Source organism: Balaenoptera ricei, chromosome 2 (genome assembly GCF_028023285.1).
Source record: "Balaenoptera ricei isolate mBalRic1 chromosome 2, mBalRic1.hap2, whole genome shotgun sequence".
Classification (NCBI taxonomy): domain Eukaryota; kingdom Metazoa; phylum Chordata; class Mammalia; order Artiodactyla; family Balaenopteridae; genus Balaenoptera; species Balaenoptera ricei.
Genome location: NC_082640.1, coordinates 24,347,392 through 24,372,150, shown reverse-complemented (window position 1 = coordinate 24,372,150; position 24,759 = coordinate 24,347,392). Strand labels below are relative to the sequence as shown.

General features: G+C 43.4%; 1 protein-coding gene across 1 annotated transcript in view; it reads right to left on the bottom strand.

Annotated features, from left to right (window-relative positions):
- The window catches only part of ITIH5 (inter-alpha-trypsin inhibitor heavy chain 5), a 75,013-nt gene extending 55,372 nt beyond the window's left edge, over nucleotides 1-19,641 (bottom strand). The window contains exons 1-2 of the mRNA XM_059912114.1: nucleotides 19,452-19,641; nucleotides 10,337-10,381 (exon numbers count right to left, since the gene is read on the bottom strand). Of these exons, the coding sequence (XP_059768097.1) occupies nucleotides 10,337-10,381; nucleotides 19,452-19,541 (135 nt within the window). The 5' untranslated portion in view covers nucleotides 19,542-19,641. The remainder of the gene's footprint in view (nucleotides 1-10,336; nucleotides 10,382-19,451) is intronic.
- Between the last annotated feature and the right edge of the window lie 5,118 nt (nucleotides 19,642-24,759).

Sequence of the window (24,759 nt, the reverse complement as noted above, 5' to 3'; positions counted from 1 at the left end):
TCCAAATTAATTTCAATATCCACTTAGAGAAACAATACTCTGGGGCTTTTCCATTCAGATGACAATCACATTATTGTAAAATAAGAATCAATACTGAGCTCAGGAAAGTATTTGGGGAATTAGAACCCAGAAATAGGGAAGTCTGTGTTAATTAAATTTATCCCCAAAACTTCTGATAAGGCCAGTAGCTAGACAGTGCGAATTCAAAAGCTGGTTAAACTATTCACTGTTCTCTGTGCATCTATAGTACACGCGTTTGCTTCTACCTCATGGTATTATAACTCCTGCTAAGTGTCCTCTTCACCGCATGAGCCAGGCCAGAGTGTGGGCAGTGGTGGCGGCAGAGTTCCACCAGACTGTTCATCTGGTGGCTGAACCTGAAGCAGAAAAAAATCTAAACGCATCTGAAAGATTTTCCCCTAGAAAGAAAACAAGTTCTCCAATTCGGTCTGAGAAGGAGTTATTTCAAAACAATGGTTCTCGAGATGTGGTCCTTGGACCAGCAGCGCCAGCATCACCTGGGAACTTAGTAGAAATGCAGAACCTCTGACCCCATGTGCCAAACCTACAGAGCGAGCATCTCAGGGGGTGGGGCTAGAAGCCTATGTTTCTACAAGCCCTCCAGGGGATTCTGAGGGTTGAGAAGCACTCTTTTAAACTAATATAACTAGGTGACACTTCATGTATTTCTGCTAGAATTTTATATCTATAAATTGAGAGGGCTTGAGTAAATCACCTAAATTATGTCTTCTTCTGAGATCCAAGAATCTAAGTCAGAGCCAAAAGTAAGGAATAAAACTTTGGGTTTTAGGAAATTACTCCTGAAATCAGAAATAATCAATGATTATATATTTTATATATAAAATATATATATGATTTTATATATTTTTATATATAAAATATATAATCATATATATATGATTACACTTTTTATTTAAAAAAATATTCTTTTTTAAAAAATAAATTTATTTATTTATTTTATTTTTGGGTCTTCGTGGCTGTGCGCAGGCTTTCTCTAGTTGCGGCGAGCGGGGGCTACTCTTTGTTGCTGTGCGCAGGCTTCTCGTTGCGGTGGCTTCTCTTGTTGCGGAGCACAGGCTCTAGGCGCACGGGCTTCAGTAGTTGTGGCATGCGGGCTCAGTAGTTGTGGCTCGCAGGCTCTAGAGCGCAGGCTCAGTAGCTGTGGCGCACAGGCTTAGTTGCTCCACGGCATGTGGGATCTTCCCAGACCAGGGCTCGAACCCGTGACCCCTGCATTGGCAGGCGGATTCTTAACCACTGCACCACCAGGGAAGCCCTCTTTTTTTAAAATTGGGGCATAGTTGCTTTACAATGTCATGCAGAGTAAGTCAGAAAGAGAAAAACAAATATTGTATATTAACGCATGTATGTGGAATCTAGAAAAATGGTACAGATGAACCTATTTGCAGGGCAGGAATAGAGACACAGACGTAGAGAACGGATGTGTGGACACGGCGGGGGGAAGGGGAGGGTGGTATGCATTGGGAGATTGGGACTGACATATACACACTACCATGTGTAAAACAGAGAGCTAGTGGGAACCTGCTGTATAGCCCAAGGAGCTCAGCTCGGTGCTCTGTGGTGACTGAGATGGGTGGGATGGAGCAGGGAGGGTGGGAGAGAGACCCAAGAGGAAAGGGATATACGTATGCATATAGCTGATTCACTTCGTTGTACAGCAGAAACTAACACAGCATTGTAAAGCAGTGATGACAAAACATTCTTTATGAACATCTAGTCTCTTTAGGACAAAATCCGCTGCTTTAGCCACCGAGTTTGGAGAAGATTTTCACACAGCAACAGAAACTGGACACCTTCCTCATACACCTTTAGACATTTAGACCTGGACCTTTAGACCTGGACACCTTTAGACATTTGAGTTTACAACCCCACTTTAGTGTGAGTTGCCCTTGAGCTGGATTTAGTCATTTTGTTAATTATTTCGAACTCTATGCTCTTTCTGATCTCTACGTGCTTTATTGGTTTTGTTTTGGGAACTAGACTTCTGCATATTAGAAACACCCTTGAAATGAAGAAGTTATAGTAAAAGCTATCAAGACAAATATAAAGAAAAAGCAACTCTCAAGTCCAATCCCCTCGCTTTACCAACGTTAAGACCAGGATAGGGTACTTGCCCCTGGTCACACAGGTGAGAGGTAAGAAATCCAGCATGAGACTATGGAGTTGCTGACTTCCAATCCTGCCTCTTCTGTAAAAGGATTCCAGAGGTGGCCTGGCTGATCAAGGCTTTTCCCAGCGGTCACTGTTAGACAACCAGTAAAATACAGAACTGCCAAAGCATAGTATATGTAATGCTGATTCAATTCAAAAGTTACCTGTAAACCTCAGTTATCCCCCCCATTAAATTGTAAACACTCCAGACAGGGCAGGGAGCTGAATCCATTCTGCACTAGTGCCACATTCTGACATTTTCTAAAAAATTTTTTCTTTTTTTTTTTTGGTTGCACCACGCAGCTTGCAGGATCTTAGTTCCCTGACCAGGGATTGAACCCGCACCCCCTGCCATGGAAGTGCGGAGTCCTAACCACTGGACCACCAGGGAATTCCACCCCCCCTAATTTTTTTCTTATCAACTTATCACTTCTTTACACAAAAGTTGAGTACTACTAGGGAATAAATCTTGTTAAGTTTAAGTCTTTGATAAACAGAGCATACAGCTCTAGCTGCACGACATTCCAAACAAAACTGAGCTTTTCCATAAAGAGTCCTTGCCCTGTACTATTTCTAAAGTATTTAAAGATCTTCTGCACTTGGTACCCTTGAGATTATCTTTGATGTCATGTTTATTTGTTCTCATTTATGAGATAATTATCACTTAAAATATCACTGTAATTAAAATGTGAAAATTAGAAGACGCCTGACAAAATGCTAAGTTTGACTACTATGGTATCTTCTTTTGCCTTAAGATTATGGATGTAGCAGAATTTTCCACAACATTCCATCAAGAGGAAGCACAGTTTATGGTTTGTAGCCCCAAGAGACAGGGTGAGAAAAGTTTCAAGAAACTATTTTAGTTTTACTGCTTCTGCCCAGTTAGTGTTTTCCCACAGGAGCCCCTGTGTTATTTACATGCATAGCCCTTGCCTTTCCGTGACAGCGCTGTCCGCTGAAAATCTATTAACATCAATTATGTGCAACTCTATCCCCCATCCCCGAAAGCTACCCATCCCTTCCCCTGCCCCTCCTGGCCTGTAAACACGTGGAAAACAGGGGCCATGACTTATTCCTTTTTTCTCATCCACAGCTCTCAGCAGAGAATCAAAATCAAAAACATTTGTAAAACTGAATTTTCTGAATCTTGAACAATTAGAGAAAAATATATATCCTCCAAAGGGAAATAGTAATAAAGTAGTATTTCAGAAGCACGACTCTAAATTCTATGATGGATTGGGAAGAAATATTACACATGATCTGTTCTCTCAAGGCACGGTGGGAAGAAAGTGCAAAAAATAGAGAGAAACACAGGAAGATATAGGGAGATATATGTATTTACTTTTTTTTATGGGAGTATAGTTGCTTTACAACGTTGTGTCAGTTTCTGCTGCACAGCAAAGTGAATCAGTTATACGTATACATATATCCCCTCTTTTTTGGATTTCTTTCCCATTTAGGTCACCACAGAGGACTGAGTAGAGTTCCCTGTGCTATACAGTAAGTTCTCATTAGTTATCTATTTTATACATAGTAGTGTATATATGTCAATCCCAATGTCCCAATTCATCCCACCCCTCTCCTTTCCCCCTTGGTATCCATATGTTTGTTCTCTACGTCTGTGTCTCAATTTCTGCTTTGCAAATAAGATCATCTATACCATTTTCTAGATTCCACATATATGCATTAATGTATGGTATTTGTTTTTCTCCTTCTGACTTACTTCACTCTGTATGACAGTCTCTAGGTCCATTCACGTCTCTGCAAATGACACAATTTCATTCCTTTTTATGGCTGAGTAATATTTACTCATTGACTAGAAGACTTTCCAGAGCTCAGAAGGAAGAGAAAACAGTGAAGACCATAAAAGTAAGAAACGGCTTTTAAAGAGATGTAGAATTTATATGTGGTGAAAGAAAACAAAAAGAATATTCTAAAAACACAAAAGACATAGAAATGGAAATGAACCATAGCCCATTCCTGGCACAAGAATAGTGCAATTTACAAATCAAAACTACAATGAGATATCATCTCACACCGGTCAGAATGGCCATCATCAAAAAATCTAGAAACAATAAATGCTGGAGAGGGTGTGGAGAAAAGGGAACCCTCCTGCACTGTTGGTGGGAATGTAAATTGATACAGCCACTATGGAGAACAGTATGGAGGTTCCTTAAAAAACTAAAAATAGAACTACCATACGACCCAGCAATCCCACTACTGGGCATATACCCTGAGAAAACCATAATTCAAAAAGAGTCATGTACCAAAATGTTCATTGCAGCTCTATTTACAATAGCCAGGACATGGAAGCAATCTAAGTGTCCATCATCGGATGAATGGATAAAGAAGATGTGGCACATATATACAATGGAATATTACTCAGCCATAAAAAGAAATGAAATGGAGTTATTTGTAGTGAGGTGGATGGAGTTAGAGTCTGTCATACAGAGTGAAGTAAGTCAGAAAGAGAAAAACAAATACAGTATGCTAACACATATATATGGAATCTAAGGAAAAAAAAAAAAGTCATGAAGAACCTAGTGGCAAGACGGGAATAAAGACACAGACCTACTAGAGAATGGACTTGAGGATATGGGGAGGGGGAAGGGTAAGATGTGACAAAGAGAGAGAGTGGTATGGACATATATACACTACCAAACGTAAAATAGATAGCTAGTGGGAAGCAACCGCATAGCACAGGGAGATCAGCTCTGTGCTTTGTGACCACCTAGAGGTGTGGGATAGGGAGGGTGGGAGGGAGGGAGACGCAAGAGGGAAGAGATATGGGAACGTATGTATATGTATAACTGATTCACTTTGTTATAAAGCAGAAACTAACACACCATTGTAAAGCAATTATACTCCAATAAAGATGTTAAAAAAAAAAAAAGAATAGTGCAATTTAGTTAGAAAGGAGGGCACATGGGGCGAAGAATACTGGCCAGGTACATAAAATCGTGAGAAGATGCACCACCCCAAGGCCAAGCACAGAACCTGGAATGGCAGAGGTTTACGAAAATGTGTCATAAAAGAGAGGATATAAAACCGTGGTCTCGGTTTTTCCCAAAGCACAGTTCTTAAAAATCCAACACGCTTTCCATATTTGCATTCAACTCAGTATTTTGTTTAGGAATGTGGGCTGGAAAACAGGGGGCAGAAATCAAGTCTTCCTGTGACATAATAATGTCTTCATTATCTTTCCTGCAAAAGCAAAACAGATGGAAAAGCGTTTTTAGGCAGGGAGTGTCTTAATTAGCTGCTTGGGGGACCAGAGGTTTCTGTGTGACTCATGTGAGTCACTTAAGATCAATCCACCCAGAAGACATCCTGAATCCCCCAAGATGCCATCTGGAACTGTGACAGGGGAGTGTTTGCCACGGCCTTTGCCAGGGGCCAGGTCTCTTCCCAGAAGATTAAACTTCTGCTGTTTCATCCCGGTCTACGAGTTCTTTGTCGACCTCTAGAAGAAACCAGCCCAAAGGTGGGAGAGAACCTCAGAAACAACCTCAGCAGCCCCTCTCACTTTACGGAGCTTGGCAATGGGCTGACTCCCGTCCAGAGATCTTTACTAAACCTGAATGCTTCTTCCTTTTGAGAAAAACACAGCTCATGCTGTTATTACGTGAAGCAGAGGACCTCAGACCGGGCACCTCCCTGATGACTGTATTCACCACCTTGGGGAAATAATTTTCCCTCTGTAGACAGAGGGTGTCATCAGCTCTGAATCGCCCATTTGCAGTAATACATTCTATAGGGCAATATTTCATTATGTTTAGAGAGGAAACACAAAATGCAATTATCATCTTTATGCAGAAAAAAAATTCATTCTGTATACCCCCTAAAACAGATAAACCATGATGGCTAGAGTTGGGAGCAGGGAGACAGACATGTACGTAGGTAGCTCTCAGTGAGGTAATGGTGCCCAGCACCACACTACCTGCTGAACTGACTATATTTTCTTATTTTCTATATTCTTGATGCTCTGGCATTTGGGGCTTTGATCTCGGAGAGGCTGCTCCTCCCAGGGCCAGCTGATTCCTAGAGATAGCAAATGACGCCCCTGCGAGCACACCTTCGAGATACAACCAATCAGCACGGAGCCCTCTCCCCAAACCACCTCCTTTACCAAACTCTCACACAACAACCAATATTCCCCCTGCCCCGTATCACCCCAGGACCAGGTACCTGACCACTGCGGACCATCCCTGTAGCCCAGAGACTGCCAAAATTATTCCAACTACCCAATCCTAAGCTTACGCAGCATACCTAACCTGACTCATCAATTCCTTCCTGTAAAAACCCCAATAAAGGCTCTTGGCCGCATTCTCTCTTTGTCCCTGCTGCCCCCTGACTGACCCGGTGCTTCCCCACATAGCACTGCCATGCCTCTCATCCCTCGGGATCTCTGAGTATAAACTTCCTCCTTCGTGACGATCATTTCTGTGTCTGTGTGTCTCACCACATCTGCTAAAAACACATCCCAGCTACAAATTTTAGAATATCTGCTAGGAAGGGGATGCCAAGACACGGCCCCTGCCATCGGGAGGTTAAAGGATGGCAGTGAATTATTTTAGGAAAACAGGCCAGTAGCTGTTAAGCACCATGGAGACTCAGAAAAAAAGATACTCCTGCTTTTCAAAACATACACATTTTTGGTGTCTGTAATACCAGAGAGCTTCATTAAAAGGGTATCTACTTAATTCAGAATAATATCAAGCAAATCCCCAGGGGTCCATGAGCTGGCAGTGATAGAAGGGTACCAGCTGTGGTCACCACGTCCTCTTCATTAATTAGAGTAGAGAACATTCAGATTAGTGTGGTACGGCTAGAACACGAAATACAAGGAGACTCAGGTAAACGAGGGCTACAGAGGCAGGCAGGAGCCAGATCACAAGGGGCCATAGATGTCCTCAGAGTTAATCCTACAGGTGATACAAAGTCACTGAAGACATCTGCAAAAGAGAGTGATGCACCAGACCTATGGTGGAAAGATCATTCTGGTAGTGTTTGGATGGGTAAATAAAGTCCACATGACAAAATTATAATATGTGTATCAATAAAAGTGAGGCTTTTAACATTCCTAGATTTCTAAGAAAATTTGAGAGATTGTATAAATCAGTCTAAGGCAAAGGGCCAAGGAAATCTTTGTAACCAAGAATGAAACCTTGAAGGGTATAAAGAACAGATAAACTTATTTATTACTCAGGAACTTAAAGCTTTTGTATGGCAACTATACTATATACAAAGTTAATAGACAAATAACAGATTTAGGGGAGAACTCTTCCAATTCAGAAGACAGAGTCTGCATGGCACACAAAGGTCTCCTACATACTGACAATTAGGGGATAAAAAAACACAATAGAAAAATGGGTGCAGAAAAAATGTCACAGAAGAACAACCCTGAATGCCAATAAATATATGGGGAAAAGTCCAAACTCAGGCAAATGCACGTTAAAGGAACAATGAGGTATCACTTTAAATCTAAGAGACTGACAAATCAAAAGGAGTAATTATAGCACTGCTGGCAGAAATGTACATATTCATCACTGCTGATAGAAATGAAATTAAGACAGAAGGTACTAGGTGTATTCAAAAAGTAGTCTGACTACATCTATCAAAATTAAAAGTGTATGTGCACTCTGACTCAGCAATCCTCTTACTGAAAATCTCAGCCATAGAATTAAAAGCACCTACATATTAGAAAAAAAATTTTTTGCAGCAGCATTTATAGGGGCAAAAAAATTGGAAAAATATTGAAAGCTCATCAATAGTAGAATGCTTGATAAACCATCGTGTGCCAACAACCTGTAATATTTTTCACCATCTAAAAGAACGGATAGAGGTAGGCCAGGTGAGGCACTGTTGAGTGAAAATAATAAGAAATAGAAAAATACAATCAGGTGAGAAGGCAGTTGGGTGTATGAGTGACAAGCACAGACTCAGAAGCTAGACTGCTGGGACTCAAAATCCTGGTTCAACCACCTCTTTTGGAAAGTGCAATCTTGGACAAGTGACTCAATCTCTCTGAACCTTGGTTTTCTCATCTGTAAAACGTCTCTATATTTGGTTGAGCTATGACACATGAGGCGCTCAGGACAATGCCTGGCACATGGTCAGCATGCAGGGAACAGTAGCTGTGGTTACATGGTCCCACTGTCTGAAAGCAAATACGAGAACTCTCCTACATGCCAATGTACACGAGGGTCCCCCACCTGCCTCTGCCATGTTGTTTTTCTCATGGCATCTTCTCTATTCCTAACACACTTAACCATTTATTTACTGACTGTGTCTATCTCTGCCCCGCTTTAGAATCCAAGCTCTATGAAAGACAGGGTCTTTTGCCTGTTTTGTTCATTGCTGTATTCCCAATGCCTTCAACATTTCTCGGCAGATAGTAAGGATTCAAAAAAATAACTTGTTGGGAATTCCCTGGCAGTCCAGTGGTTAGGACTCAGCGCTTTCACTGCAAGCAGCACGGGTTCAATCCCTGGTCAGGGAACTAAGATCCCACAAGCCGCGTGGCTTGGCCAAAAACAAAACAAAACAAAAAAAAACCTTGTTGAATGAATGAATATGTGTATCTATGTCTTGCTGGGAGACTACTGTCCATGAGTCTGGTATTTCTGCACATTTTCCGAGCAGAGGCACTGGCTACCTCTGTTTTGTACTACATTTTCCAGGATATTCGTATAATCAGCAGCTTGGGAAGAGAGAGGTGGGGCTTCCCTTCAGAGCAAAGGGCGGGTTGGCTTAAAGTCCAGAGTAAAAAAGAGAATGTCTCCCTCCAGGGCAAAGATCAGGCAGGCTTAGCGCACATTACAAAAGAGTCAGGTTCCCTAAGCTTAGCGTTTCTCTCTTTTTTTTTTAACTGATATTTATTGGAGTATGGTTGATTCACAATGCTGTGCTCGTTTCTGCTGTACAGCAAAGTGAATCAGTTATACCTATACACATATCCACTCTTTTTTAGATTCTTTTCCCATATAGGTCATCATAGAGGACTGAGTAGAGTTCCCTGTGCTCTACAGTACCCCTCTTGTGATAAAACCAGCCACGTGTGTAGGTGTCGCCTGGCCCTCTCTGTATCACTACATGAGAACGGAGCTGGAGGAAAGGCACCAATCCTGCCACTCTGACTTCTGCTCTTACTGTGAGTAATAAATCATCCTTCATCTCTGGCCCAGGAGTCTCTTGTTTGGTGCCAGCAACCATGAAACAGCAACAGACTAGCTTATTGGCTTGTAAGTAGGGTAAAAATCTAGACTCTTCACAATTCTTGACCCGTTTATGTTCACATATGTCTGTGCATGATGATGTGAACATGGACAAAAACATGAGACAATGAGGTCAGCAAACCTGGGGTATGGGGAGTCGGATTGGGAGGATAGGAGAAGGGAGGGGAGGAAGAGGTCATGCAGAAAACGATGAGAATACAAAGTTCTGGTCCAAGTAAAGATGGTAATGATTGCAACACTGGTCATGGTCAATCCAGCCTTGACTCGACCACCAGCCAGGAGTGGGGAGGCCTTAGGTAAATGGCTCATTCCTGAGGATGTACAGAGGAATCCATAGCCTCAGAGCCTGAAGGCGTGTCCCCACATTTTGATATGTCATGGCACACACAGTGGGAAGGAAGGACTGAGATCATTTCAGATAAATGCTTAGAATCCTGAACATCTATCTGCCCAAGTTCCATCTGGAAACCTCCAGCATGCACTGAGAGCCTGGACCAACTTCCATTACACAAAGCTTTAATCTACAAATGTGAATTCTTTGCTTGCTTTAGCTGTTTACTTCACAACACAGCCTTTATTTCTTGTGTAAGAACATCATAAAAAAGTAAAGATTCACTTAGGTGTTGGGCTTTTTTCTAAGAAGGTCTTTGAAAACTTCACACTTTGTCCTTATAGTTCTACTGGAATAATCAGGTCTCTTTTCAGAAAAAAAATCCACTTAAAGAAAGCCTTATAAAAGCCTATAAAAGAAAGCCTTACAGAAGCTACACTGTTTCATGTTCGATTTCTTCTACATGCAATTTATCAGCTTTGGAGAAGCTGCGAACATAGTTATTGCCTGGTTCAAAATACACAGAACAGCGAGGGGAACAGATTTTTAAGAGAACATACGTGAATATACATACCAGCCTTTGCAACAGCCTGACTTGCCTTGGGACCCTGAGTGCAACCTAGAAGAAGAAAAGAGACATAAAATATGATCGTGAGGTCATTCTCATGTGAGTTACATGAGGGGGGTTAAAACCAATTCGAATTCACGCAAAGGGTTATCCATCCTGAAAAGCAGTTTGGACCTGTAACCAGGGAGCGTCCAGGCCAGGATTAGAATTCATCCCTCTCAGACCTGGCTGACTGCTGAACCCACGATGTCACACACCCTCCTCACCTGAGGGTTCTTACATCTGTTAGGGGAAGACAGATGAAATGGCCAGGACAGAGTTCATTAGAAAATATCTGTTTTCGGTTTCCATTCACTTTTGGCTTGAAAATCGGCTCTTTGCTGTTGTGTCTGTTACAACGAGTAAACCTGTCAGCTCAACACTGATGGGCTCATTCACTCCGCTCAAAACTCCAGGAAACTCTGGAAGCAAACCTGAACTTACCTTGAACTTTCTTACTGTGTTTTTTGTGGATGATTTGTTATATTTTCCCACATGCACAGGAGGGGCATGGGACGGTAATAACATCCTTATTTTTAAAAATCATATAATAATTAACCAGCCCCTCTGGACTAATTTAAAAGTCCTAGCTGGTTGCTGATTATTTCTCATGACACATCACTGTTTAAAGAACAGAAGTGTTAACTACCGCTGCTGTGAGTGATGAATCGGCCTTTCTGGAGGGCAGTTTGACAATGTCGATCACAGACTTGGAAAATATGCTTAGACTGTATGCATGCCTTTTTCAACAGCTTTATGAGGTATAATTTACAAACAATAAAATTCATTCATTTAAAACAATTCAATGTGTTGTAGTGTATGCACAGAGTTGTGTAATCACCACGACAATCAATTTAGAACATTTTTATTATCCTAAAAGAAAGGCTGCACCCCGTACCCACCAGCTCCCAGCCCCAGCCTTTGCCCTGGCCCCAGGCAACCACTAATCTATTTTGTCTCTATGGATTTACTCATTCTGGGCATTTCATATACATGGAATCATACCATATGTGGTCATTTATTACTGGCTTTTTTCACTTAGCGTAATCTTGTAGCATTTATCAGCACTTTGTTCTTTTTTACATCTGAATAATATTCCATCGTGTGGATACACCACATTTTGTTTATACATTGGCCAGTTGATGGATGTTTAGGTTATTTCTACTTTTTGGCTATTATTTATAATGTGGAACTTGCATGAACATTCAGATAGAGTTCTTTGTGTTGGACATATGTTTTTAGTTTCCTCAGGCAGATACCTACAAGTGGAATTCCTGGATCATATGATCAATTTAACTTTTAAGAAATAGATAAACCAGTTTTCAAAGCGGCCGTAACATTTTACATTTCCACCAGTATGCACGTCTTCTAATTTAGAAATCGTAGTTTCAGAAAAGCATCATATGGGGGAAAAATCAATAGGAAAAAAATGAATGTACAAAAAAATTCTTTGCAACTTTCAAAACAATTGCTAATCATTGGAAATAGCCTAACATATCCTTTAAAAATGGTTTGGTTAAATATATTATGATACATTGATTAATTAGAATACAGCTATTGAAAATAATAGTGTGGGCCTCTATTTACTGACCTCAATGTTAATTTTACTGGACTTCTGTGCTGTTCACCAAATATTTCTCCAACTCTCTGCCAGAAGGATTGCATTTCCTGGCCCCCTTGTGGGAAGACAGAGCCACGGGACTGGCTCTGGCCAGTAAGTTATGAATGTTAAGTGGCGTCTGTCACTTCTGCACCAAGGATTTGATCGCAAGTGTGAGGTCCTCCAGAACTGCCTTTTCTCACCGGCATAGTAATTAGCAACGTTTGATATGGTCACTGCTCCATCAAGCCCAAGATCACACTTGCTGCACCGACAATCCAAGATGGACAAGTTATACAAGTAAGAAATAAACGTTTGTCATTTAAGTCACTGAGATTTGGGGGTTGTTACCCCAGCGAGGACAGCCTGGCCTGTCCTCACTTATACATTCAGACATACTTTAAGTGATTAAATCAGGTAGCAAAACGCTATATTTAACATGATCTCATTTTTATAAGTGTCTACATGTGTAGAATGTGCCCAAAATGCTAATGGCTGTTACCTTTGAGTGATTAAATTCTTTTTCTTTAAACTTTTTTGTACTATCTCAGTTTTAGACAAATTACTGTGTATCACTTCCAAATAGGAAAAAAACAATAAAGGTATTTCCATTTTGTTAACTAAAAGTATAACAGAAACGGGTTTAATCACTATCCTCTCCCTGATCCCTCCTGAAAATAGATAATGCTACTGTAAATTACCATTATAAGCCATTATAGAGTCTCCTATTCTACAGAACATGGAATAGAAAGAATCAGTACAGGATTTAGGTTGACATCGGCCCTGGCTCCTTATGAGAACCAAACAATGACTAGGAGGACACTGGTTTCTATTTCTAAAATGACATGGGATGATTGGGACCATCCAAGGAAAGCCAGAAGAGGCGTCCTGGGCAAGGTCTAGGTCGGGTCTGCAGGCTCAGCTCAGGCCTCTCCCTTCCTAAAATTGTGGAATAGGCTGGGGACCACTTAAGATAGCCATGGTCAGAAGGGAAGCTCAGCCCTGCTCAGGTATTATGTTCTCTGGTTGATCTAAAGTATTTCTTTGAAGTCTCCTCCTTTGTAAAATAGGTTTTCCAAGAAAATAAACAAGCATTAAGGAGAACAACAGAGGTTGGTTTTTCATTTTTGAGATGACTATCTGACCTCTCAGGGGATCACGATGGCTACACTTCAGTCCAAATTTAGACTCAGACTGAACCAGAATCAAAACTTCCTGGTGCCAGCTAGGATTAGAAGTGGAAATGACAGCAATGTCATCTTCATTGTTTTTAGTTAGGAATTCCTGATCCCTTTTATTGTTTGAGAGTTTTCCCATTGCCTGGTAAGAACCTGGGAGTGTGGGTTAAGGACAGGTAAGTAACCGACTCCAGCTTAATGTCAAGGGCTGCCATGAAGAGTAATCTCAGAGCATGGACCCCCAAATAACAGAATTAAGAGATGGCTCAAATAGGATGTTTTGCTCCTACTGAGCTGAGCTTACTTCTCCAGCATCAGAACAGATGTCCAGACCACAGTGTTTATTGAGAAATATGAGCCACGATCTTTGCCATCAAGGACCATACTACCCAACTTGAAAGAAATACACTCAGGAAGACTTAGTAGACGAGGTAATTTTTACAAAGGAAATGGAAAACAGAAGAGTTCACTATGTTCTCAGATGACCATGAGAGGCTTTACGATGGAGGGATGGCTAGAAGTAGTTGTGTAGGATGTTTGTTGGAGTGGAATGAAAGGGGAAGAGAAATTCAAAGAGCATCCAGTTCAATACAGGAACCATGCTGAGAAAAAGCTCATCATCTGCCTCTTTAACTCACATGGACCAAGCAGCATTCCCTACCAGGATGTGCAAGGGTGGCTGAAGACTGCCTTTGCACAAATAATGCAGCAATAACACCATCAGAGCTGGGGGATTGGAATCTCCTCTACTCCATCATCGGGTAGTCCAACCAGAGATAAAAAACAGCAGGCACTGCTTAGTGTTCGTAATTTGGATAACAGAGATGGTATTCTCACCCCAGGATCAATCACAGTGTTGGATCAGGATTGGGAGGGAAGAGAAACACCGTGAAAGCATTTCAGAAAATCCACAGATGGGAAAGCACAGGAAAGGAGAAGAGGAGTGAACCCTAATTCCACCCAGGGTGAGGGATGTTGTGAATAGGCAGAACAAACACATTCCCATTAGGGATGGATGCTTTAATGACCCGGGTCCACTGAAAGAGGGACAGAAAGACAGGGTTCATGCCCTCAGGCTGTACTTAGGCCAGCCTCAGCCACACACCGCCAAACAGCTGAAGACATGAGTTCCCAGCGGGCTCTGTGCCAGAAATGTATCTACCCGCTGGGCTCCATCTTCTGAGGGCATTCTGAAAACCTGAAACCAAGAGCCAGGAGCTCAGGAGTCCGCTGCCTCAGAGATCTGATACAGGACCTGACACCAAACCCAGGGCTACAGGTTGGAAAGCACGGGAGATGCCACCCATCACCTGGACCGAGGACACTTAGTCTGGGAGGATCCCATCTGGGTAATTCTCTGTCATCCGCACAAAAGTTCTCTTCCTTTGGAGAAATGTTGTTGCAGGTTGTCCTGCTATGAACCTCTTGCCATTTGGGGGGCCCATAACCTCAGCAATAGAAGAAGAAACTTCTTTTGGGGGCTGAAATTCCAAACAATTTTCCAGGCAGCTGGAAAAACAAAAACAAAACCCAAACCAACTAACCTTAGGCAAGTCACCTTGTTTCTTTTAACCTGTGAGAAACAAGGGAAATGGATCTGGCTTGTGGGAAGATAATCAGGAGGTTGGGACCACCCCCCAACCCCACAAGGAAAGCTCAGGTCTCCATCCTATGGCCCCATTTTCCTAAACGGACCCTCTGCTCCTTAGATACAGAAAGCTTACAGGACCTCCAGCGGGACCTCTGACAGCACGGGGGGCACGGCTGCTTTATGTTAGCGCATACAGGACCTTGGGAGAGTGTTCGTTAGGAACACGAAGTCACATACGACTCATCGCCCAGCTCGCAGGACTCCCCCATCCTTCTCCCCACCTCCCCCCAAAGAAACCAGATATAGCTGGTTCTGGTTCAGGAGTGAGTAAATCTCTGGAATCTCTCCCGTAATACCCTTCTTCCCCATCCAGCCTTAGGACTCCATTGCAACGATCACACCCGTGCACATAAAGGAGACAATTATCGAGTGGTCTGGAGCTCAGAGAATCTTTCCTTGACTTTACTTTTCAAAGCGTTAAAAAAAACCAAAACTGGTCTTGATTTTCTTTGTTTTCCCAAATGCAAAGGTTCTGAGTGAGAGACTATAAAACTTAAAACTGCAGAAATGCTCGATTCAGGGAATTAGAAATGTATCCCCGCTGTGAGTGTGGTACCAGAAGCCTATGCTGAACACAATCTATGTGCCAGGAGCTACAAATTAAAATCGTATTTAAACAAATTACATTACATTGTAAATATGAAAGTGGCGGTCTTTGGAGGAGTCACTGAGAGCCCGGCTTGGCGTGCAGCGCTCCTGGGTTCTAATCTGGGCTCTGAAATATCCCCTGCAGGCATCACTTCCCCTGGGTGGACGTCCATGGTTCTCCTGGAGCATAAGCTCGCTGAGGCCTTCCTTGCAGTGGCAGAGATTCAACCAGGCTGCACATAAACAACCCAAATAGCTAATAGGACCTGAGTGCTTACTATGTGTAAGTGCTGTGCCTGAATCAACTCATTTTATCCTCACAACAAACAGGAGCAGAAGTGGGTTTGCTATTTTTTATTTAATAGTTTATTATTGTTTAGAAGCTAATAAAAGGTAAGCGTCAGGATCCTTCACTTGCACGGTCCCTTAACAAACGGTGGTATTCGTAGTGTTTGTCAAAATGTGTCATTTGCTGTGATTTATTTATCATTCTAAATAAATGTTTATTTTAGCACTTTTAGCATTTGGCATTTTTCTTTAAGAGGGCTTTGCCCATTAGGTAAACTTGACTCCTCTCTCAAAACTTAGATCCACCCCCGTCTATGAGGTAGGAACCATTAACAACGCCATCTTGCAGGTGAGGAAACGGAGACCCAGAGAGGTTAAGTTACTTGCCCAAGTACACACAGCCAGTAAGTGGTGGGATCCAGATTTGAACCCAGGCAGTCTGGTTCCACTTGGGGTGCTCTTAACCATATACTTTATTGCTTCTTATTATGTTTACATAGAGCTCCTAGCAAACTCTCCCTGACACTCAACACTTGGTGCCTACTATTATCCTGTAAATTAAAAACTGCTTTTGTAATAATGGGAACGTAGCTCCATCCTTAGTTAAAGAAACCATATCAGTTTGAGGGACTTCCCTGGTGGTCCAGCGGTTAAGAATCTGCCTTCCAATGCACAGGACGCGGGTTCGATCCCTGGTCGGGGAACCAAGATCCCACATGCCGCTGGGCAACTAAGCCCGCGAGCCCTCATGCCACAACTAGAGAGAAGCCCGCGAGCCACAATGAAGACCCGACACAGCCAAAAATAAATAACTAAATAAATATTTTTTTTAAAAAAAAGAAACCATATCAATTTGAAAGCAGGCTGATTTTATACAAGAGCCTTGCTTTTTAATATTGACTTCCTGAAAGGTTCTTTCAAAGCTGAATTAGTCTAAGTGTGGTCCGTGCATCCCCTGCTTCAGGATCATCTGGGTCCCACCCAAACCTAGAGGATGGAAATTAATGGGGGTGGGGCATAGGAATCTGAATGTTTAAAGAGCCCCCGAGTGTCCTTCTGCAGGATGCAGTTTGAAAACCACTGCTGATAGTGGGTTTATTACACTACGGGTAACACTGTTTACAGATGAGGTGGAGAGGGAGGAAGGGACTTGAATCTAGAATATTATTAGTAATATTTTCAATTAAAGGTATATAACAAGCTAATAGGCAAGTTGCAGCACAAGAATTGCCACACAAGCTAATAGGCAAGTTCAGGTACATTAATACTTACATATTCATTGACATTTAAACATTGTTCACCAAATACCATATGATATCACTTATATGTGGAATTTAAAACTGGACATAAATGAACCTATCTAAGAAACAGAAGAGAATCAGGGACATACAGAATAGACTGGTGGTCGCCAAGGGGGAGGGATGGTGGGAGAGGTTTGGATTGGGAGTTAGGGATTAGCAGATGCCAACTATTATATACAGAAAGGATAAACAACAAGGTCCTACTGTATAGCACAGGGAAGTATATTCAATATCCTGTGATAAACCATAATGGAAAAGAATATGAAAAAGAATGTAAATATATATATGTATAACTGAATCACTTTGCTATACAGCAGAAATTAACACATTGTAATTCAACTATACTTCAATAAAAAATAAATTTTAAAACTTGTTCACATATAATGTTGAAGACCATAATTATTGAGACCAGAGCACTAACTGCATTGCCAGGCACCATTCTAAGTTCTAAGTATATTAACTATTTTAATCTTCAAAATCCTTTTAATTAAGTAATCTCATCATCCCCATTCTCAAGATGGGTAAATAGGGGCTCATAGATGTTAATTAACTCCCCAGTAAGTGCAGAGCCAGGATTCAAACCCAGGAAGTCTGATTCTGGAGCCTGTGCTCTCAAATCCTACATCTTATACACACACACAAATTTTTTTAATACAGTAGGGATAAAAAGGTAAAATCGCAAATTTTCACAGAACTTTATATTTGGAGTCTTTTCTGATTTAGTCATTTTCCAGATGAATAAATAGTGTCGTGAGTTGACGACTGCATGAAGTCACTAAAATGGGCTAAACCTGTGTTCTTCTATTCAGGGAAGTTCAGTGTTAAGCCTACTTGGACTTGCAGATGTCAGAGCTTTAGTCCCTCCTAGTTCACAAACAGAATCTTTGTTTCAGTGCTTCCCACATTCTTCTCCCTCCGCCCCCTAAAAAAAGTTTTAGGATCTTTACCCTAAATTCCTACCCTCAGCATTTCAGCTGCCCAAGCCTAACAGCAGCCACCAACATTAAGTGCTGACACCGTTCCCAGCACCTTAGGTGTATTAACTACCCAATCCTCATCACCCTATTCTCTCCCACTTTTCACAGAATTGGAGATTGAAGCACCCAGGACCTTGCTCAGCGTCACAGAGCTGGTAAGTGCCAGAATCAGGAATCGAGCCCAGGCACCAAGTCTATGCCCTTAACCACTGACCAAAACAGTTACCATTTCTTGAGCACCCACTGTATACCAGGTCCTTTACATAAACTAGCAGCTGGATCCTTACAAGTATGCTCAAGAGGAGGTGTGTTCCGTGCTGTGATGGACAGTAAAGGAAGGCTCAGAGAAGGTAAGCAGCTTGTCCAGGCCACACAGCTGTAAAGGGCAAAGGAGAGACTAGCCTTTCGCTCTGGATCCCAAGCCTGCATGTTTCTCCTCCACCGCACAGCCTCCTGGAATTTTTATGGGTTATTTTTCCTGATAGTCCTACAAGAGAATGACCATTTCTTCCATTTCACAGATAAGCACATCCTTGAGGGAGCGTCAACATGAAAGTAACTACGGGATGTTTAGGTAGATTCTGTTTTCCAGATCTGCTCTTCAAACCAAGGTGCTGGGAAAGGGGACAGAAAGTATACTTGCTTATCTCTTCTTCCCATCCTGTGAAAGCATGCTATCAGCTAAACAACTTAAATACGTGTGTGTAAACAGCACCAGGAGCCTTTAATCAGGACAGAGCCATTTCTCCCTATAAGGTCTGCGCTTTGAAAACTGTTCCAACGTGTTTTATACTCGTCAAAGAGCTTTCCTATCCATGGGGCATTGTACTGCGATTTCATATTTGCAGGTTTCATTCACCTGTGAGGTTAAGCCATTTTAAAAACCCTGGCAGATACACAGAGCATTAACCAGGGTAACTGAGACCCTTCGGTTCTTGATCCTCTGCCCATCATCTGGCCACCTTTAAACTGCTAAAGCATTGATAAGAACCTGAGGGAAAGTCGTGTTCTCCCTGTTTTCAGATGGGAAAAGCAGAGGCTTCCAGGAGTTTGGAACTTTTCCTAGATGTGCTTTCTCTCTGGAACAACTAGGAACCGACAGCAACAACACACTACCCCACACACGAGTCTTAAAGAATCCTGTAGTTAACCTGGGGCTCTGGCTCAGAAATGAACAACAAAAAACTAGCAGAAACCCGCGCAGGTAACAGGGGCCAAGGAGATTTGGTTCTGCAGGATTTTGAAGTGGCAGACACAATTCTGCAAGAAACTTCGCCAGCCAGACGCTCTCCTCGAGGGACCAGTAGATGGGGAAGTTCCCGAGCAGAAGGCTGGGGACAGAGAGGAGGTGGAGGGACGATGTGACAGGAGATGGGGGTGAACCCTCCCTTCCTCGCGTCCAGGAGCCTGTCCGGCAGCCACGCGCCCGAAGGAGGCGGTGGGAAAGGGCGGCAGCCCGCGTCCTGGGCCCGCCCTGCGGCCCCCCGAACTCCACTTACTTGCTCCGAAGTGTCCCCCCAGCTCTGCGCCTCTTCCAGCGACCCCGCGCAGAACGGCAGGGCCAAGCACAGCCCGAGCAGCGGGAGCATGGTGGGGCCGCGGCGGTGGCACCGGGACGCGGCGGGACGCGGCGGGACGCGCGGGGTACAGCGCTCGGTACAGCGCTGGGCTCGCGGCTGCGAACGCGCGCGGCCCCGCCCCCGCGCCCTCTTGCGCCGCCCCCGCGCCCCACAGGCCCCGCCCCTGCACGCCCCGCCCGGGCCCCTCACCACCACAGACCCCGCCCCACCGCGCACCTCCCGCCCGCGCCCCGCGCACCTCGCCCCGGCCCCGCCCCTGCGCCCTTCGGTCCCGCCCCCTCGCCCCTCCGGCCCTGAACTCCCGCGAGCCCCCCGCTTCCGGCCCAGCACTCCCGCGAGCCCCGCCCCCGTCCTGCCCCGCGCCTCTGCACCCACGCCGGGTACCCCCCGCACCGCCCAGAGCGCACAGCTCGCACCCCCTCCCTTGTCCTCTTCCCCACCACCCATAAGCCCCGCCCCTTCCTCGGCTTCTTTGCCTCCCTTCTCCATCCAGCCTGTGGCACCTGCCTCCACCTCCAGGCCCCCAACCCTCTCTTCCTCTCCCGCTTCTTCATGGACTCGCTTCATTCCTGTCGCAGGAGAACACGGTAAGGGCCAGCCTGACCCTCGGTACACAGCCCACCCCTTCACCTGCTACATATACCCCCCATATATACCACCCTCCCACTGCTAATATATACCACCCCCTCACCTACTGTATGTACCACCACCATTCCTCCACCTGCCAGCCTAAAGGCAACAAGAGACCTTCTGCCTTCTTCCGAGAGAACAGCGCATTCCCCTTGGCATCCAACTCTGACGCTCACAGGCCCAATGAAGGGGTGCTAATTTGTAGTCTAATGCAGAATGGCATTAGCAATGTGGTCCCGTTTTATGTGGCTCTGGCATAAGGGAACAGAAAAGAGGAAGCTAGGATTGGCACCATGTCGTAGTATTTCTGATTTTTTGGTTGTTAATCATGAAAGTGAATGTCATTGTTATCATAGTTACAAACTATCGGTGATGTTTCTGTCCTGTCATAGATAGAATAAGTATCTGGCAACCACTCACCCACTGACTGGCCTTTTAGAGTCTGGGCTCCATCTTTGTACCTGGTAGACACACAATGAGCTGGAGCTGTTTGTTTCCTCTTCCAAAAGACAAACACCTCAAAGACATTTTTTATGTCTCTGTAAAAATTGCATCTAAGTCAATACACTGAGAAATAGAAGTTGGCATCAATCTCAGTGGCCAAGAACAGGGAAATGGTTAACTCAAATGATGGAACGTCCATCCTGTGGAATATTATGCAGCTATTAAATAATAATAACGAGGTCTATGGAAACGGAAAATGTTTACAGCATAATCTAAAGGAAAAAGTCAGACCACATGACGTATCGAGAGTATGAGTGTAATTAGGTAAAAATACATATGCATGGACATCAGAAGCAGGGAAAAATGAAAACAGTCGGTGTGTTAGCTTATGGTGATATCTCTTTTTAAAATATTATATTTACTCTTGTTGAAATGCTGATTGTTTAAACAAAGACATTAAGAGAGGGGGAAATGTTGCTATGGTAAAATAAATGAAAGGAAAATCATCGTCATTAGCAGTTGAACATTTAATAGCCTAACCACTGACTAATTTTTTAAAATGCCACCAACACGAAGTGACAGTAGCTGGTCCAGCGGGGTTTCTGCAACAAAAACACTGGTAAAGGAGAAGGAAGTCAAAGGATTTTTATTTTTAGTTCTTTACTAACCGTGAGTTACAGATGTATCCCAGGCGCACTTAGAAACTTTGCAGCGTACAAAGCCTGCCTACCCACCTCCTCATTTTAAAACTAAGGAGGAGAGCCCCAAATCTGGAATCAAGGTTTGCCTATTCCCCCCACCACCTCCTCGCTGCCAAAGGGAAATACCTACTGGTGAAATGAAGGTTGAATTTGGACAAAGCTGGGTTATTTGAAAGGAAACAATAACAGCTACTGTTATTTCCATCAATCCTCCAACAGGACTGGGACCCGGTCTTGGTCTTTCTACCATCCCTCTCCTACTGGACTCTATTTTTGACCTTATATCTGCTCTTTGTCCCAATTTGTCCCAGCTGGTTTCAGCAGAGGTCAAACAGTCAAGAGAAGAGTTTTATTTTCTTCATCTGGTAGGACTCTCCAATTCTACTCTAGACTGTGGTGCTAGTGCGTTGTTACATTATTTTGTGGCCCCTTTGACCAAATGGATCCCACCTTCCCTGAGGGCAGGCATCTTCCACAACTTGTAACACTGTGCTGAGGGTATCTTAGCATTGAAGAAGCATTCCATGAATGGAATTAGGAGACTGGAGGCCTGGGGGTGCCCCCCACCCCTGCCGCGGAGCTGGCTGTGCTGGGGCAGAGGAGGCCTGGGCTGTAGTCACTTTCTAGCTATGTGACTTGAGAGAGTTTCTAAACTTCCCAGTATTTGCAGACTGTAGTAGCCTAGGCTTCTGTGTGATGTCAGAGCGTCTGCATGACCAGATAGGGATGGTCTTTAAAAACTAGGTAGTGTGATACAAATAAAACTCAGTGAGACTTCCCTGGCGGTCCAGTGTTTAAGACTTTACCTTCCAATGCAGGGGGTGCAGGTTAGATCCCTGGTCGGGGAGCTGAGATCCCACATGCCTCGCTGCCAAAAAAACCCACAAAGAAACCAAATAACCCTGTGAAAGGTTTGCAAAACTCTTGATAAGCATAGATAATTATTTATATTGACCTTATAAATGTGGATGAAAAAAAATTTAACTGTCCTCCCCCAGAAGGGGCTGAGGTATCCCCACGCCTGTGTCCTTTGATGCCAGGAGTTGCTGACTTTGCAGTTTGAGACCACAAAGCTTCTAAAACCTCAAAGCCAAAACCCTATCCTGACTTTTCCAAGGAGACACGTCAGGGGCTTACCAGGCCCACACTCCAGTTAGGCACAAATCTCCAGCCAGGACCCAGGTGCTCATTGACAGAATCTGGGTCTAGGACTCAGCAGCAAGGGCTTCGTAGTGCAAGAACGAAGAGGAGCTGCCGGTCAGAGAGGCCCCCGTGCCGGCTCTTGCCAGGAAATGGCTCCCTTGTGTAACTGAAGAATGGGCCAGGGATTCCAAAATTTTAGAATCAGACTCATTAGGGTTAGGGGCTTTCCCCTGGTCCCCCACTTGAGACCACCAATTGATGGGCCCAGCTGGCATAGCCAGGGCAGAGACTGAAGAGAGAAGGCAGGCTGTCCATTTGGTTTCTTTTCTTCTCCCTTGAACTTACCCCTGATGGTCACCCCTTGGTCCCTCTATCCAGCTGCTCTGAGATTCAAGCCCTTCCTCCGGCCCCCACCCTCAGTCCCTCCCTGGCCTGTGCTCCTTTCTGAGTGTTTGCAAGGCCATTGTTCTATTCTGGGCCAACTCTTTCTCACCTCCTTGGTCTCACCTTTTTATCTACTTACATGGCCTTGTGTTTCTCCTGGACCCCTGACAACTTTGCATAATCCTGACAGTTTCTTACAACTTGCCTTTTTTTTTTTTTTTTAATCAAAAAGACTGGGGAGGAAACGGATTCCTTTTGGCTTTGGCTCCACGGTTTCTCAGGAGCCCTTGATATCTTGGGAGTCTAGTTATACCCACTGTTCACCTAGTTTACAGACAGTGAGTTTTACCCAGACAGAAGATTTGTGAAACTGGAAGCAGAGAATACAGTTTTCCAATTTCTTCTGATTGATGATTTGCTGAATTTATCAACTATTCACAAAGTGTAACACATCATATTTTATTTTAATTATCTGCTTACAGATTTGAGACCCTAATTAGACTTGATTTGCTCATGGGCAAGGATTGTCTCATGCTCATTTTTATATTCCCAGTCTGCCTGGAATAGAGTCGACATGCAGTGTGTTTGATGGATGGTTGAAAGAATGTGTTTCTGTCTTTATGATGCCCTGTGCTAGCTGTGTTATAACAGGGGTTTTAGACACGGTCCACAACCTGGAAGAATTTACCATTTAGATATGAAGGTGGAACTAACAGACAGCATAATTTGAGCTCAGTGGTGAGATGCTAAGTGGAGAGGAGGGTGAGATTGTGATTGTGGTCTAGAATAATTAGAAAAGGCTTCGGGGAGGAAGTGGAAATTATTCTTTGCATGAATCAGATTTGATTCCAGGTGGAGAAGACAGGGCATTAAGGAGACAAGGGAAGGAGAAGGTGCAAGAGTGGAAAAGGCTTTGACATCGGGGAAAAGAACACAGAATGCTGGGGGAAAGGTCCAAGTTTGGGGAGTTACCTGTAGAATGTTCCTGAGCTAACAGGTGGGAAAGGAGATCGCAGTAGTCCCCAAGGGCAAACCTGCAGACCAGTGCAGGCTCGTGACAATGTTTTGTCCAGCCCCTTGCAAAAGGAGATAAGTAAATGGAGGCATTATGGTATATTTTTTTCATCAAGCTAATTTTTTTTAAAGAACTGTCCTTGACTTCAAGGTTTTTGTCACCCTTATTAGTGATAGTGTCTCACTGGGGGTCCTTGGGGTGGGAGGGTGAGAAGAGTATGTCCCTGGGGGTGGTGCGGTGGAGGAGGTGGTGAACCAGAGCCTCAGGAAGGCGTTGGGGGGAAAACATGCCATTTGGGAAATCTCCCAGATGATTCTGAAATCCCGCCCACACCCTCCACAAACGGTACCGTATACCTAGGTGTTATAAAAATTATTACTGTTGCAGTGACCCATGCTTGCTGCCATTATTAATACTATAAAGTGAGTAGTTAAATATATATTTTTTTGCTTTTTTGAATAAACCTTTCATGTTAATGAAACTTTAAAAAATACATTTTTACTTGATAAACATGTGGTCTAACCTTCTCATGTAAGGAAAAAGTACAATTGCAAATCAAATAAACTTGACATTTCAGTACAGCCACGTGAAAGTGAGCAACCAGTTGTAAATCAAGTAAGTTGTTCTTAGTAAACCATTAAAGTTAAATTAAATGGCTCATTGCCACATGCTGTATTGATAGGTTATGTTGTTTAGGAATCTGACAGAGACATTTACACAGCCTCCAAAGCTCTCAGTGTAAATTAGGCTCAATAAACATTTCATGTGATGCATTATGCATTTGAAAGAGCACACATACTTTTTAAAAAAGTTATTTTATTGAAGTATAGTTGATTTACAATGTGTTAATTTCTACTGTACAGCAAAGTGAGTCAGTTATACATATATATACATTCTTTTTCATATTCTT